Genomic DNA, 17,365 nt, shown 5'->3' with positions numbered 1-17,365 from the left:
TTTATTATTTACGATGTTAATTATATTACTTGCTCATTATATTCGCAACAAGTACTTGAAAATTTAAACAACTGACGAGCGTTCCGATTATTTTTGTAGCAATACTGTATATATCTATAATAGCGTAATTAGAATAGCGATGTAATGTGTTGCGCTGTTCAAAATCAGCGCCTTTAATTTTAAACACTTTTGTTTTAGAATAAAGATCGGCTAATTTTTTCTCTGAAAGGTTAGAGATAATAAACATTTTAAACTCTGCGAGCAAAAAGGATATTATGTAAGCACTTATATAACGAGAGAAAAAATTGTAAAAAGCAATCTTGAGATTTTTTGATTGTTATTTAAATATTTTTTTTTCAATATTAATAAAAGTGAATGTTTATCAAATACATAACAAGAGAAAATAAAATCTATACACCGCCTCGCACGCACGCCCTGCTTGTCCTAGTAAAAATATTAATATAACATAAAATTGAAATTGCCGCGACAAGATGGTGGTATTTGGCATCAATTTCTTATTGGCTGTTACAAATGTGCACAAGAGTGCATACTTAAATTCATAGGCTTGTTTTCTATTCCTGCACTAGACTGCACTGGAACGTTCCTTCTTGCTTTCGCTAACTTTGAAACATCTATCTATTTCATTTTAAGTGTACACTTATTTAGAGAGTTCAGGAACAGAAAACAAACGGTATGTTGCTTAAACTTTCTAAAAATTTACACTTGAAACGAGATAAATATATATTTAAGCGTTGCAGAGAGAGAGAGAGAGAAAGAAGATGAGTGCAAGTAGCGCAAACAACACGAATAGATCTTATCCATTTAAATCGTTTAATTTCCTTGGTATAATGGATATAGTGTACACATCAAAGTGTTCGGCTTAATAAGAGTTATTGAAAACTATATTTGATAGCGTTACAAAAATTTAGTGTTAATAGAATTGTTGAAATATTTATTTGTCATGTAAATTAATCGAAAATGAAAATTTAGAAAATTGAAAGGTCGCGCGAGACGACAGAAAAATTGGACCAATCATTAGTTGCCGTCCAAGCATCGATGAAAGAAAGTAACCAGACTCGTTTCGCGCGCGATCGTCCGTGACTCGTAGCGCTGCCGCAAGACGGCGCTCGCGCGTCCCTCCCCCTGCGTTCGGCACTTTCGCCATCGGTTATTTCTCCGTTATTCGGGCTGTGTGGAGTACGTTGGCTTTTCGCGGAGACTCGCAGAGGCGCGAGCGAGCGGAGCGGAGTGGTGATCGCCGAGAGAGACGTGAACGCGACGCGGCGGCTGGACGCGAGAGAGAGAGAGAGAGAGAGAGAGAGAGACAGAAGGCCGCACGAGAGTGAACGGTAGTGTGATTTTCGTCGCCGGAGCGGACTCGAAAGGGTGTGCGTGGGGTGTCTCGGTTCGAATTTCGTTCGGTCGTCGGGTGGCGGAGCACTCCGGCGGCGCGCAAGCTTAGCGGTGTCCGCGTTAGCGACTCGCGCTCGCCGACACGAAAATGGCGGGCCTCGGTGTCGGTCTCGGTGGTACGAGCGGAGGCAGCAGCGGTGGCCGCCGTCGACGTTGCTAGTCCTCGCGTCGTCGTCATCGTTATTGTCGCGGTATCGAGAGGACACGAGTGAGTTAGTGCGATCGGTGAATCGTCGCAACCGTACGGGAGATTTCCCGCCCTCCCGGTGTGCTGTGCTCTGCGTGTGTATCCGCTCTCGCACGCACCACGCTCGCTCGCTCGCTCGCTCACTCGTTCGTCCGTCCGTCCGTCGTTGGGTAGCGTGTCGCGTTGGTTGAAAACGGAACGAGTCGAACGGAACAGCGGAATAGCGTTATATCTGAGTGTTGTGAATAACAGTTCGACGGCAGTGAGCGGTGGCGGTGGCGGTGACGGCGACGGCGACGGCGGTAGCGGCAGCAGCAGCGGCGGCACGCACATAGTACTCCGGCGCGCGCGAGAGAGACAGAGACGGAGGACGGAGAGACACACAGGTAGCGACCGTGCGAATCCCCGGTAGGCAGGCGGGAGGGAGGGAAGGAAGAAAGGAGAGAAAGAGAAAGAGCGGCAAGAGGGAGAAACGGAACGGAGGACGGAGATAGGGCAATAGAAAGAGCGAAAACCTCCCCCCTCCCCTCCTCCCCAGAGAACGGACAGAGGACGCACAGGCGGCGAGGCAGACGGGAACGAAAGTTTAGTAGCGGATCGACGATGGGCAAACAAACACGATGGAGTGACTGTGTCGCAAAGTGTTGATCGCCGTACCATTCAGGTGACGAGTGAGAGAGAAAGACAGCGATTACGCGGGGAAACTGCCAGAGAGAGAAAGAGAGACAGAGCACGCGCGCGAGAAAGACAGTTAATTGGACGAGGGAGGGAGAGAGAAAGAGAGAGAGAGAGAGAGAAGTGCGAGTGCCGCGATCGGCGGCAGCGACCGCGGGATTGTAACACACGTTGCGGAGGACGACGAAGTCTTGATGCCGATGCCGGCCGAATACCACGAGGGCCACGGTAACCACGAGAACGCCAATTTCGCTCTCGGGTCCACGCAGGACGCCAACAACATGACGGCCAACATGTATCGGGTGGGAGGTAAAGTATAACCACATGCATTCCACGGTCGCGTTATCCCCCGAGAGACGAGGAGACGTGGAGAGAGACGTCGCGGCGCGGCGCGCCGTTACGACGGATGTCGCGACGTCGACGATCTCTCTACGTTCACGTCGTCGTCCTTCTCGTCGTCGAATTCGAGAAGGACGGAGATAGATAGATAGATAGAGACAGATAGAGAGCGAGGGAGACGAAGGGAGGAGAGAAAGAGATAGCGGCTTTAATTAACTCCGAGAAATTAATGTTTGCAAATGGCATCGCAATGGCGTCCCCCGAACTCTCCGCGCGCGGCGCGTTCTTCCCCCTTCCCCTCCCGCTTTTACCGCTCGCCCCCGCTCCCCGCGCGCCCTCTCTTCTTTCCACTCTTCATCTGGATCTCCCTCGTACTCTCCGCCACCCCCCGTCAGCCCCCTTGCCGCTCTTTCCCCTTCGGTAACGTTCTCTATACCTACGCTCCGGCTTTTCCTCTCCCCCTGCTCGCCGACTCCTCCATTCTTCCTCCTCCCCCCCCCCCTCTCTCTCTCTCTCTGTAACTCTCTCTTCCCTGTTCCCCGTGTTTCCTCCTGCCCTTCGTTCGTCACTTTCCTCGCCCCGCGCACCCGCACAACCATCCTCTCTTTCTCTCACGTCCAGGTCACGCTAATTTCTTGCGCGACAAATCTCGCGGATCAAAATTGGATCCTGGCGATTACCGCCTGGAGCCGGCGCTGTCCGTTGTATCGATGCGTCGTGCACGAGGTGCCGCGCACTAGATCTCTCGGCGACGAAAGAACGTTTTTACTTCTCCCCTTCCACCCCTTCCTTTTCCTTCCCTTTTATATCGCGAGCAGGACCCGATCGAAATCTCCCCGAATCTCTTTTGGTCACTTGAATTTCCTCAAGTAAATCAGAACTTTCGGAAAGATCTTGGTCATTTTCCCTTTTTGTTGCCAAACAAAAGATATATAATGTGTTTCTCAGATTTTCAAGAAAAATCACTACCCTTGTCCCTCAAATTTTCCTAGAGAAAAACATTACCTTTGTCCCTGAGATTCTCAAAAGAAGAGAATCGCCTACGTTAGGTGAGGCAATCAAAGTTCATTGGGGAAGAAGAATGATTTATAGTTTCTACGCGCTTTCACTTCTTTTCTGTAAAATTGTTACTGCCATTGCTATTCTTTTTTGTTTTTTTTTTTAGATTACGTGTATTTCGAGACTGCCACCTCGTCGCCGTATCAGATTAGGAGGATAGAAGAATTAAATAAGGTAAGGAATCGACGCGGCGCCTTTGCGTTTTAGCGAGAAATTCTAATGAGGATTCTATTTGTATTGGTATAAATACCTCTTTTGCATCTGAATATATTGAAATCATCCTAATTATACGCAGATACGTATGTATATGTGCGTAGCCGGGTCGCCGGGCGGTAACGGCGCTCGAAACATGAAATTCGTTAACCTTTCCAGTTCCTGTTTTTTTCTTTTTTTTCCAGACCGCGAACGGGAATGTGGAAGCAAAAGTCATGTGTTTCTTCAGGCGGAGGGATTTGCCGTCTACCTTAGTCATGCTGGCAGACAAACATCAATGTAAGTAGCACACCATGCGCGCGAACTGCCGTATTATCGTAAATATTTGTAAAGGTGTGGGAAGACCATGTTGTCCGAGAGAGTCTCACGTTAGTATAGAGATCATTCCGATTTTTCTCTCTACGTCCGCTTCACGCACGTTTTCCATGTTACAAGGAAAGTAATACTTCCCTCTTTCTAGACGTAAGCTAAAAACCTTCGCTTCCTTGAGAGAGGATCTGTAACGTGATGAGCGTCCTGTAACAATCTCCCGGGTTTTCGAATTGTATACTAACGTATTACTAACAACGCACGAATGCCTGCTTTCGTTGGTAACGACGACGATGACGACGACGACAACGTGAAGGAGAATTAAGGAGCGAGTTTCACGCGCGCGCGTGTATCCCTTCGTAGATCTACCTCTCTTGGCGCGACACTATCCGCTATCCACTCGCCGCTCGCCGCTCGCCGCTCGCCGCTCGGTCTGACGAAATCGCGGTTTTCGAGCGTATGCAAAACGCGACGGCGACGACACAAGAGCGAGGCGCTGAATTACCATAAAGTACGAGAAGGACGAGTCAGTTTTAACGCTCGCCGGCGCGTACGGCAGATCGATAACCGTTCATAGGTGAGGAAAATTTCATCCGCGAGCGACGGTTTCATCTCCCAGCACGGAAGATTCTGTCCGCAATTTCCAGGCGGTATCGATTTTCTCCGCTTTGGCAATCATTATTGACGAGAGACACCTCTCGCGATACAGGCGGTACGAAAATTCGAGAGATATCGGGGGAAAGGGGGAGAGCGCGTGCGACACCGCGCACATCTGTGTACGTGTGTTTGTATGTGTGTATGTGTGCTGTACCGTGTAACACGACTCGGGAACACAGAGCGGGAAGAGTCGCGAGGCGTCACTACCTTTGCGCGATCGTCGCCGTGTAACACGGTTGTAATCGGGGGAAGCTTGCTTCGATTCGCAGGATCTGTTGCGACGAGAATCCGCGAAAATGTATTTTCCATTAGAGGGAAAATGTTCCGAAAAATCCTGCTCTCACATTCCTCTATTAGATCGATCGATCCCGGAGGAGATGCTTTCCGGGAGATCTCGCGCGCGATCCCGAGATACGAACGCGCTTCGCGCGTGGCTGATCTTCGATGCGAAATGATTCTCGTCCGATATCAATACGTTCTTCAAAGACTGGAAAAAAAAATTGCGTTTCCAGGAGACGCGCAACGTACATACATACGCGTACACGCAGGTGCTTGCACGTACGCACGCATGCACGCACGCACGCACGCATTTCTGTTTCGTTCGTCGCGTCGCGCCGCGCGTAGAGTTACGCGTTATCCCGGGGCTTTCTCGATTTTTCCTTCGCAATGACAAAGATAATGAGACGCGGGGATTTGGGGTGGGAATGTATAATAAGTAAAGTTGCGGGGGTGGTTGGGCGGGTTGTGGGAGACGGGGGTTGTATCGATCTGCCTGGGGGGGAATGGGGGGGGACGAAGGGGGGACGCTGGTGCACGTCCCCCTTTTCCACCTCCTCATCCTCCTCCATCTCCATCTACCTCCCGGCCCTCCTCCTCCTCCTCCTCCACCACCTCCTCCTCCTCCTCCTCCTCCTCCTCCTCCTCCTCCTCCTCCTCCCCCTTTTTCTCCCTACACCCACCCGGTCCACCCACCACCCTCAACTAAATGGATGGCTGACGCAGGGGTTGCTTGGGTATATGTTACGTGTATTGCCCACACCGACGCGCACACCGACACATGTGTACGTGTGTGCCCGGGCGAAAATGGTGGGCCCCACTAGCCATCTTCGTTTTAAGCATTTGCTACCACTCTCCCCCGTACGTTCGTCCCCCTTGCCTCTCGCCAAACTCCCCCCATCACCCCTGCCCTTCTTCCTCTCCTTCTCTTCCTCTTCTCCTCCTCTTCTTTCGCGCCCCATGTATATGTACACGTTTCTCTCTCTCTCTCTCTCTCTTTTTGTTTGAGTGTGTGTATGTATCTATATATACATTTACATGCGTGTGTGTATGTGTGTATGTATGTAACGGCCTCGTCGTCTATGTATATGCGTTCGTCCAGCGGTATTTGCTCCGAATTGGGTTCTCTCCCCTTTTCGTCGTATTCTCCCGCACTTTCTCTCTCTCTCTATCTTCCTCCTCCGAGGTACCTCGAATTTTCGTAAAAAAAAAAAAAAAGTATACATTTCTCCTTTGTCTTTCGCGGAAGTCGATACACACGCACCACGGGCGCTATCGCATCCGGGTGTGTCCGCGTGTGACTGCGAGCGGGGAACGGAAGGGGGGCTTTGAAGGAAAAGGGCTTCACGGAGAAATCGGTTTCGGCCGGTGCTCACGCCGCCGTGCTGCGCCGGCCGGTGGAACGCTCGCGTACGGATCAGCGGCTAATTAGACGGTAGAGACGAGAGAGTCCGGCTGGCCGTAATGAATTTTTACCTCGTTCCGCGACGCCTCGCGGTCGCCGGTCGATCGCGTGGGGTGCAAAAACGCCGCGCGGACGATTATTCGCCGCCTCTTGTTCCGCGCGCGCTTTTTCCAAGCGCGAGGAGGAAGCAGCACCGATGATATCGCGGTACTCGGACACCACGCGAAAATGCACGGGCGCTAATTACGCGCGATACCTGCCTTTGTCGTGTTTCACGCACATACACACACACACACACATACACACACCTGTTCGCGAAAACTCGAAAATGAGGAAGTCGAGGCCGAAGGTGATACTTTGATCCAAGCTTTCGCGGAGGAACGGTCAACGTAGCGGAGGTATTGATCTCGTACATCGCACGAATGAAAATACGACGTGGAGCTATGAATGGTAAATAGAATCGCGGATGGAATTGGCCGAGATAATCAGGATCGCGAATCGCACGTAACGCAATTGCGCAATCATGAATTGCGGTTGACGAGCCGGACAACGCGACGACGGATGTCGGTCTTGCTGGTGTACGAATCGATAGGATAGAAAAGCGTAAGGAGCGTAAGGTGGACGACTCGGTAGAATTTCGTAAGGGCTGTAAGATGAGATTTTGCGCTTAGCACAGTCATACGTATCTTCCTGCGTCTGTTGCGTACAAGATTGGGAAAACGAGAAAATACGTAGAGAAATACGTGGGTTTCTTGTAATGAAAATTCCAGTGGCAAGCGCGGAGCAGCAGAGGTCAGAATCCCCTGCGAGTACACAGAATCAGAAACTCGAGAATCCCGACACTACTAAGGAAATGACTAATAAAGATGGTATCGGGCCCAAAGTGATGATCAAAGGGGGCGGGAAAGGGGGCTGGCTGAAGGCCCCATTATCGGAGGCCCAAGAGCCCCATGGTGAGTGAGAGTAGACGATCAAAAGATGACCATTACCGATCAATCTAATTTTTTCGTTTTGTCTTTTGCGCCTGCGAAATAGCAATTGTGAGGAACGCGTATGCTTGTTTTCGTCTATGTACAATGTTCCGTTGCGTATAAAATTTTATCATTGAGCATTCATATTTTTCATTGAGTAATATAGCTGCCGACTTGTGAGCATGATTTTATCTTATTTCTGTCATGTCTGAATATTTTAAACGGTCTCAGCTTCGACAGTACAGCAGGCGTTTTTAATACTTTAATATATTTTTATTTATAATTCTATAAGATCGTTGTTAAAACAAATGATTTACTTATGATAGGCATGGACACACGCAAGATAGTTATATATTGAATTATAAAAGTCATCGTTTTTACATGTTATTAGTAAAATTAAAATTGATATTATATACTGTTTTTGCTCGAAAGCGTTTAGTGGATTCGTCGGTAAACGGCAAACAATCTGCATCTTTTGATTATCTCATTAGTCCTATAGAGAAGCCAATGACGATTCAAGGCTATTGATTAGCGGCGGGATTACTAAAATTCTTTGTAATCTTGGTGTATGTCGCGAATTAAGGCAATTTTCACTGTAAGGCCGAAGAGACAGTAAATCGGGTGCAATCGAATCCATTTTCTTTTAAGCTGATTGACGAGGGGTTCGATGACTTTTGCCACCAAAGTGCCCGTACAAATCATTCATTCACATGCATTCATAATCATTCATATAAATATCTCGCTCAGTATTATTGACTTTTCGTATTTAAGATTTTAACATCGTATATTTAGAACGGCGGATTCTTTCGAACATCTTAATCGCCGGGATCTTGATCCTGTTCAACTTTAAATATTTTCTCGAGATTCCCTTTCCGGTTTATCGTCGTGCAATTCTCGAATCTACTCGTCGCCGTCATACACCTTCATCGTCATTCATCTATCGTTCACATTCGTAAAATAAAAATCCCGCCGCATCATATGATGACACTTTAGTAATCTGAGGTTTCTCTAAACGACATAATTTTTTTTACCTCGACAGTTAAATATCTTTCCGTTGCAGATTATTGTTTTTGCCTTGTAATTATTACTTCGTTTGCCTTTATGTTGCCCCGCTCTTGCTGATGTTTCTCTTTTTGGTTCAGTATCGTGGTCGAGTTTTCATTGATTCTGCCGTGTCCCCTGCCTTTCATTTACTTCATTACTTTAACTTCCTGCGAAATAGATGAGACGAGTAAGAGATTAATTAAAAAGATAGTGCTACTGCAGGACATGTTAGTCTCGGGTTAACCGAAAGCTGCAAGACATCGTGTAAATCAACTTCCACTCGTTAGCAAATTAATGTCAAATTTTCTTACAAAAATTATTAAGATTATTAGTTAAAAGTACAAACGACAAAAAATGAAAATTGTTTCATGGTTAGATTTTCAAGTACGAAAATTTAAGCATTCCATTTCCTCGCGTCCTTTATATTTATACTCGATATATTAGGTCCTAATGTCCTATCGTTATTGCACTTCTCTTCTGCATGTTCTTTAAAAAATGATCTCTTTCTTCTATAGCGATATGACTGCTTTTTTAATTAATTAATTAATAAAAAGTAAAATGTGACAATTTACAGAAGTTTGAAGATTATTTGCTTAGAAAGTTAACGTGTTATTTTGTTCAATATATGATTTTTCAGCTTTTTTAACTTCTTCATTGTCGATTCTGTTTAAACTTATATTGATTTATATAAAATAATATCCTATCTTGAGATACACGACACAAATATTATTTTGCTACTTTTCATCATGTATAGGGATGGAAGAAGGTGTTTCTGGGGGAGTAACGGAATTAAGTTCTAAGCAACGTCATCAAATGAAACACAGGGAACTGTTTTTATCACGACAAGTGGAGACCTTGCCTGCTACGCACATTAGGGGCAAGTGCTGCGTTACGTTATTGAATGAAACCGAATCCTTAACGAGCTACCTAAACAAGGAAGATTCATTTTTTTATTGCTTAGTATTTGATCCTGCTCAACGTACTTTGCTTGCTGACAAAGGTAAGATATCAAGGTACACTTTTCTATTACGCATGTAACAAAGAGAAATGAACGAAATTGTATCAATCTGTTCACTTTGTAGGCGAAATTAGAGTAGGTAATAGATATCAAGCGACAGACATACCAGCAGTACTGACGCCCGCCGAGAGAGAGGCGGATTCTCGCAGGTTACAAGATTTAGAGAGTTTGGTTTGGACTCCGAGACACAATTTGACAGATCGTCAGATCGATCAATTCCTTGTTGTTAGCAGATCAGTAGGCACCTTCGCGAGAGCCTTAGATTGTTCGTCCTCCGTTAAGCAGCCCTCCTTGCATATGTCCGCAGCTGCCGCATCTAGAGACATTACTCTGGTGAGAGACGTTCCATTTGACGCAAGTTCTATGGATAAACATAAATTGAAAGATAAATTGATATTTTTTTAGAGAGGGTATTGTCATTTTATTAAATATTGTCAATTGCATTGCAGTTCCATGCAATGGATACGTTGCATCTGCACACCTATGACTTATCGAATGCCTTAGCGTCTCTAGTACCTAGTACCGGCCCCGTGTTGTGCCGAGACGAGATGGAAGAATGGAGCGCGTCCGAGGCGAATTTGTTCGAAGAGGCGCTAGAGAAATACGGAAAGGACTTCGCGGATATACGAGCGGACTTTGTAAGCATACGTTAGCACACACGGATGAATAGGAACGCAATTATTTTAGCAGATTTATTAACATGCGTTTTTTTTACATCTTCCAGTTACCGTGGAAAACACTGAAGAATGTAATCGAATATTATTACATGTGGAAAACGACGGATCGATATGTCCAGCAAAAAAGAGTGAAAGCAGTAGAGGCAGAGAGTAAGCTGAAGCAAGTTTACATACCAAATTATAACAAGACTCCCGCGTCAACAACCGCACCTTCTACCGCCACGATTGTACCTCTGGGCAATAGTAATAGCAACAGTAACGGAAAGCCGACCAGTGTTTTGAACGGTAATAGTAACGGCAGCATGGTGGGTGACAATTCTGGGATACTTATGGTTGGAGTCGGTGGAAAATGCGAGAGTTGTCAAGTCGTCCAGAGTCCACAGTGGTATCCCTGGGGACCACAGAACATGCAATACCGTGTTTGTCAAACCTGTTGGACGTATTGGAAGAAGTACGGAGGACTCAAGGTATGCATAGGACTGCTTCAATGACAAGGCAAGATCAGTAATGATAATGTATATCCTTACGCCGTTTTCTCTTTGTCGCAAATAGATGCCGTCACGCGCAGACGACGTCGATCTCGAGAGGAAACGCACCGGCGCCGGATCGGACGAAGAGAGCAAGGGGATGGGCGGCGCGCATAGGCCGCATCGATGTAACATTCCCACCTGTGGCAAGGAATTTAAACTGAAGGCTCATCTGAGCCGTCACTACGCGAGCGCGCACGGAGTAGATATGCGCGGCGCCGCCGGAAGCGGCGGTGGCGGCGGCGGATCGCCGCGGCCGGTCATGAAGACTCGATCCGCGTTCTACTTGCGCACCCCCTTGGTGGTGCGCGCCGCGCGACGTCTGTGCTTCATGCAATTGCGCACACGTCACGCCGCGCGAGCGCCCCATCAACCGGTGAATGTCGCACCGTTGCGGCAGCTATACACCCAGCTGGCATCCAAGACACCTACAGAATTACGTATGCTTGCTCGTGCCGTACGGCCTCGGTCGCGTCCTCAAGTGATCGACATCGCCTCGCGTCTGGGCGATCATCCTTCACCTCGACAGCCCGGCGACTGGGATTGGCTGACATTGACTGCCCCGGCACTACGCAAACAACCCGATCGAGTCTCATTTCCACGTCCACCAAAGGCACCGGGTACATAACATGCAATTATTTTATGTGTGATAACGTTAAAAACAGAAAATAATCGGATAATAAGATAATTAAATAAATCGAGATACCACGAGATGGTAGCTTTGACATGTTTTTTATAAAGAAATAAAATAGTTGACATAAGATTGTTAACAAGCGTAACGATTGTTTGTATTTAAAATATTATTCATTATATTATTTTATCCATCTAATACTTTTAATTATTTTAATTGACTCCCTATATATATATATATACTGTAATATGATGCGATAGGTATAATGTATGCTGCATATATAGTAAAATATAAATATTTCCATATTCTATCTTATTTGGAATAATTTTATACGAAGCGGAAAGAATTTACACTACCAAGTATTTGTATCACTGACAAAGACAGAAATAATTGAGTCGGTTAGCTTTATATAGATACATGGTATATTATCTAATAATATAAAGTATTAACGTTATAGACGGCAGTCTTTTGTATGAGAGGGTACCAAACAAGCCTGAAGTGGATAGGCTCACATTGACGCCTCCTCATCCGCAACCTGTCATGTCTAATCCGCAAAATATCCTGAAACGTCCAAGACCATTCGACGAAATCAATGGTTCTGATGGTAAGTTTCATTATACAATTTGTGCTGTCAATCAGGCACTACAATTCTGAGTATAAGACGGATATTCATAATAAATTCTTATATTTGAGACCATCTTGAATACTGTTTCAAGATTGGATGTTAAAACAGTTGATTGATTTACGACCAATAAAAAACGAGATCGTATTAGCACTTATAATATATTACTTCAGACGGATTTATTTACTTCTTGAAATAAGGATCAACTATGAATATCAACCTTGATTTTTTTTTTTTTTTACTAATTAGATGTGAATTGGGATGAAAGTGAAAAGTTGTAAAATAAAGATTATTATATAGTGTATGTAAGAGGATACACAATTTTTCTCAAGAATGTAATTTGACTATTTGTAAGTAATTAGTGTGAATTTTATATTCAAAAATTAATCTAGGCTATACAAAAATAAATCTGGGCTTAATGCGCAGTACTTCATCCATATTTTGGTAAGAAAAAATTTTACACAGGCGAGATTTTTTTTTTTGTTTTTTTTTTTTTGTTATGATTAACGGTAACAATAACCAATTCTTGCATAGGAAATAAGTTTTCATGAACAAATGTTCTATAATTAAAAAACCATATTTTCCGTATGATACTAATTTTAATAATACGCCTTGCAAATGTCTTGAAAATATAATTATATTAAGATAATTCAAAGATCTTATACAATTATCACGAACCTTTGTCTTTCCCTTTCTAGGTATCGCCCTGAACGCTGGGCTTCCTTCTAGCGGACCACCTACGAAAAGAGCTCATCATCCGCAACAGTTGCACCCGAAACATGCGCTGGAACATCCCGCACCTGCAGTTCTTCCTCTCGCACCACCTCTTAACGGCAGAGCTTCTCATCCACATACGCTGCCTCACGGTCCACCGCTATCTCGAAGTAACGCGCGTAAACAGGTCATGTCGTGGATGGATGCACCCGATGATGTTTATTTCCGCGCCACCGAACAGATCAAGTTAGTATAAAAATCAGATGGACCTATTGAAGACAAGCATGAATCAATCTTGATGAATAATCCATGTAAAAAGTTTTTAGTTTCTGTCCAATTATAATATTTAGCAATTATATGAAAATGATTTGAAAGAAAATTATGGTAAAAAAGAAATGTATATCTTTATGATTGGTTCGTTTACTCTCATTTCTCTAATTTAATTTTTTTCATCTCGGAACCTTAATAATATTTTTAAATGTTGGTGCAAGAATCTTTATCTTAATTCATTAATATTTGCAATTATATAGTGACACATGTATTTGGATGTATTTTAATTCTTTTAATTTATCGAACTGCAGAAGAGCTAGAAGAACCCTGGCCTCGGTGGAATTACGAAGAGCCGCGCGCAAACCGTGGCGCAGAATGTCCCTCCCCCTGAATCCGCTTCACCTCCAAAGAGCGGGTCGCCAAGACGATATGGTCGTTATCTTGGATTGAATCCGCACAATCAGCACGAATACAATTGAACGATATTGTATGTCGGTTCACTAATTGCGAGGCATGACGCTGTAACGCAATCTTTAATCATGTGAAGTACATAGTGAAGATCACAGTTTCGTGTATCGTCATCGGCAGCTCCGATGGATCGAACCAACCAAAAGCGTAAATTTTAGAGCTGGAAGATCCTGGTAGCTTCGCATGAAGGGATTTCTTTTCTTTCTCATGGAAGCTGAGCAAGTCGTGTTAATAGAAAAAAAAATGGCCTCGCTTGACCGAACGTGCATGTTGAACAATCGAGAACATCGTTGAACTGTAACAACTTCACTACTTACGGAGTACTACTGAAGAATTAATGTTCAGCGAACTAAGTCATTCAACGTGAACATTTTCTATCCGTATTAATTATTGTTGTTATTAATAATAATTATTAATAATTGAATGTACATATACATTACACACATAGCCATACAACACCGACACATACAGCCTTGCAACACTACAAGTACACGTACACATATGCGATACACATCACACAAACATACACGTTCTTAATATATACATGGACACATCCAAGTACCGAAAACGATCGGTACGAATTTAATAGCGATAAAAAAAAATATTGGCCGATACCTACGAATAAGCTCATAAATAATTGCGCACAGGAAATACAACAGTGATACAACTTTTGAATAACATTTGGCACAGGTAGTATACTTTTAAGTATAAAATTATACTTTAAATATACTTTAGAAACTATACCATATATTTTTCAGAAGTTAGTTACTCGAGTGTTGTATTTTCTGGACACAATGAATGTTACGGCCGTGTAGGTAACAGAGACGAATGTCTGATCGAAAGCGAATGCGTAAGGAAGAAAACAAGAGTGCGCGTGAGAGAATATGTAATCGTGTGAGAGAGAATGAATTATAGTGTGTATGGGAGACAGAAAGAAGGAATGCTCATTGTGAATATTTTTATTAAATTTTCAAGTTTGATGACTTCCGTCTAAAAAATTAATAAATAAACATAAGCATAAGTGAAAAAATATCTTAATCATTTCAACTACCGTTGATTCTTGTTTTAAAAGCTTCAAACTGCATGCGAACGATACCGCAACATTGACAACATTAAGAAATTCCGTGTTTAACTATTTCAATAATTCTCTACCTTGTCCTAATCCTGAAACGGAAATAATTTCGAATTTTGTTTCTACAATGACTACGATTATTTTGTCGTTTACCATATACTCAATCTCGCAAATAAATTTCAAATTGCAGAATTGCGTTTAAATTCTGCTGTATTTTGCATGTCAAAAATTAAGATGTTATCTTTTTTTCATGTACAGTGAAAAACTGTTAAAATTGTCTTACAAAGTACTTATTTATCACGTAGGTAAGTTCATTTGTATGATAAATCTAAGCATTCATGAACCATCAAATGCATAACTTGATGTTTGGCCTGGGGAATCACGCGCGCGTTAATAAAGCATTAATTATCAACAATTAGATTCAAATTCAAGAGATAAAAAAAATGAAAAGTTAGACTGATGGTTGATAACACGACATTTTCCAAATACCCTCAGTAGTACACGTCTATTTCTGTGTAATCGTCAAACGATTAAAAATCGACATGTTTTCGTTATGTTCTCGATAATTTAGAACCCGGTTATTATCTGTCTCAAGTATAATTTTGATGTAATTGAAGCGAATAACTTAATGTAAAAGTAATCTGCAAAATCTTATTTCATTGAAAATTCTATCTCCTTATTACGTTAAATTCAACATAAATTATTGGACATTTATTTTTAATTATTTATTGCAAAATATACATGTTAAGTTGGATATTTTATAATTAAAATATAAATAATTTATAACATAGAGAGATAAGAGAACATAGATAAGAGAACATAGAGGTTAAGAGAATTCTAAATACCGATCACATTACAGAACAAATTAATTTTCGAATTAATTTGATAAATCGCAAAATCTTTTTGTAGAATAAAAGTACACACAAAAAAATAGGATAGGATAAATTTTGCGAGAAAATTGTAAGAAAGAAAAAAGGAAGCCTGAGAAAATAGCTATGACCACTACGATTTAGATTTTACCTGATACGATTTTTCGAGACGTTACCTCTACAACGTGGACATACACTACGATGTCAATGTACAGGTTAAATCTCGGAAAGCACGTCACTCGCGACTGATTGATACATCTGGTAAAGGAAACGCGCGTATACGAATTTCAAATGATTTCAAATCATTCTAACCGTACGATTGACTGATTCGCCACACTGTACCGACGATTTACGCGAACGAAATGAGGACGAGGCGTGAATACCGAAGAGTGTAGAGACGAATAAACAACAGATACGAGGGAGTACAGATTGACTTACTGTTCGCTGCTGGTCGTTCCGTCCAGCTCCGTCTTGGCCGCAGCTGTCGAACGTATTCTCGAGATTCAAGATCCTCCTCACGACGATTCGTCACACTTGGTGTCGGAAACTCGGAATATGAGGCAGCGGAGAAGATGCAAAACACGATTAAACGCGACACGACTTCTCACCATACATCGCATCCGACTGACGACGAATGTTGAAACGAACGCCCGACAACTCACTTCACTTCCGACACTCCATGAAAATCTCGAAACACTCGCTCGCGTCAAAAACTCGTACGGGACAACGAGGATGCGAGTTGAAATGCGCCGCGACCCCGCGACGCGCCACGACTTTCCCCCGTAACCCCCAACCGACGTACCGACCGATTGCTGGAACTGCGTAGCAGCGGCGGTAGCGGCGCGCAGGCGCGCAGGCGCGATCACGCGCCAGTCACGTCGCTACGCAGACTACGCAGTACGCAGTGCCAGCAGTCGGTCGGTTAGGGAGCATGGCGGAAGGTCGCGGCGTGTCGCAGCGCATTCCAACTCGCACCCTCGTCATCCCGTACGAGTGTCCGACGCGAGCGAGTGTTTCGAGAGTGTCGTGGACTGCCGAAAGTGAAGGGTCGACGTTCGTACCGACATCCGAATCGTGTCGAATGCATGGTAGCAAGTCGTGTCGCGTTCAATCGTGTTTCGCAGCCTCTCCGTTGTTTTCTATTCCGAGTTTCCGACACGCGTGAGCACCGGGAGGGTTTCGAGAGTGCCGAAAACGAAGGATCGCGCGTTCGTGGCAAGTATGAATCAAGACGAATCGTCGTGAATCTTGGATCCTCCGTGTCACTCATTGTCAGACGGCAATGGACGATCGGTCGGGACGGTGCGAAGTCGCGTCGCGCGTTCAATCGCGTCTTCTCCGTTGCCCCGTATCCCATATCTCGAGTTTTCGACGGGCGTGCGTGTCGGGGATGCCGAAAACGAACCAAGTGTCGCGCGTTTGTGCCAAGTATGAATCGAGAGGAGGAGAATCTTGGATCTTCGAAAGCGACGGCTGAGACTATGAGACTGAGCTGGACGGAGCGACCAGCGACGGACGGTGAGTCAATTCATTTGTATCTACTGTTTATTCGCCCTCACGTTTCAGTATTTGTGTCGCGTCCTGATTGCGCTCGTATAAATTGCGACTCGATGAATCGCGCGTAAGCCGTTAGCATAGGAAAAATTTTAAATTCGTGTACGCGCGCTCGGCACTCATCCCTTCGCCAGGTGTGCCAACAGACGCGATTGGCGTGCTTTCCGAAGTATTGACCGACTGTGCGTATGTACGTTGGCATCGTAGTGTATGTTCACGTTGAAGAGATGGCGCATGACGTATCGAAAATTTTTTCTAATAAACGTATATCAGCCAAATCGTGGGTATGGGCCATTCTCAAGCTTCTTCTTCTCTTCTTTTCGATTTTCTCGTAAAATCTATCCTATCCAAGTTTTTTTATGCGTACTTTTATTTTACAAAAGGATTGCCGATCT

The 17,365-nt window shown here is 44.2% G+C and overlaps 1 protein-coding gene and 1 long non-coding RNA gene across 6 annotated transcripts; one reads left to right on the top strand and one right to left on the bottom strand.

Annotated features, from left to right (window-relative positions):
- The first annotated feature begins 1,235 nt into the window (after positions 1–1,235).
- On the top strand, positions 1,236–14,505 carry LOC105200344 (metastasis-associated protein MTA3). Of its 2 annotated transcripts, XM_026132693.2 has the most exons (12): positions 1,236–2,584; positions 3,780–3,847; positions 4,072–4,165; positions 7,304–7,486; positions 9,303–9,548; positions 9,631–9,899; positions 10,016–10,204; positions 10,291–10,710; positions 10,796–11,390; positions 11,859–12,005; positions 12,722–12,983; positions 13,319–14,505. In XM_026132693.2, exons 1-12 carry the CDS (start codon positions 2,470–2,472, stop codon positions 13,455–13,457), a joined length of 2,727 nt encoding a protein of 908 aa, XP_025988478.1. In that variant the 5' UTR covers positions 1,236–2,469; the 3' UTR covers positions 13,458–14,505. The 2 variants fall into 2 exon arrangements, with proteins under 2 accessions (XP_025988478.1, XP_011166137.1); XM_011167835.3 differs by lacking the exon at positions 7,304–7,486.
- Positions 7,756–16,225, bottom strand: LOC113003414. Of its 4 annotated transcripts, XR_003268457.2 has the most exons (4): positions 15,855–16,223; positions 12,702–13,006; positions 9,673–9,927; positions 7,756–8,715 (listed from the first exon to the last, which is right to left on the bottom strand). It is a non-coding gene; the product is annotated as an uncharacterized LOC113003414 (long non-coding RNA). The 4 variants fall into 4 exon arrangements; XR_005574540.1 differs by lacking the exon at positions 7,756–8,715 and having other exon boundaries at positions 9,073–9,927; positions 15,855–16,225; XR_005574541.1 differs by lacking the exon at positions 7,756–8,715 and having other exon boundaries at positions 9,073–9,882; positions 15,855–16,217.
- Between the last annotated feature and the right edge of the window lie 1,140 nt (positions 16,226–17,365).

Source organism: Solenopsis invicta, chromosome 4 (assembly GCF_016802725.1).
Source record: "Solenopsis invicta isolate M01_SB chromosome 4, UNIL_Sinv_3.0, whole genome shotgun sequence".
NCBI classification, from domain to species: domain Eukaryota; kingdom Metazoa; phylum Arthropoda; class Insecta; order Hymenoptera; family Formicidae; genus Solenopsis; species Solenopsis invicta.
This window is presented reverse-complemented; position numbering and strand designations above follow the sequence as displayed.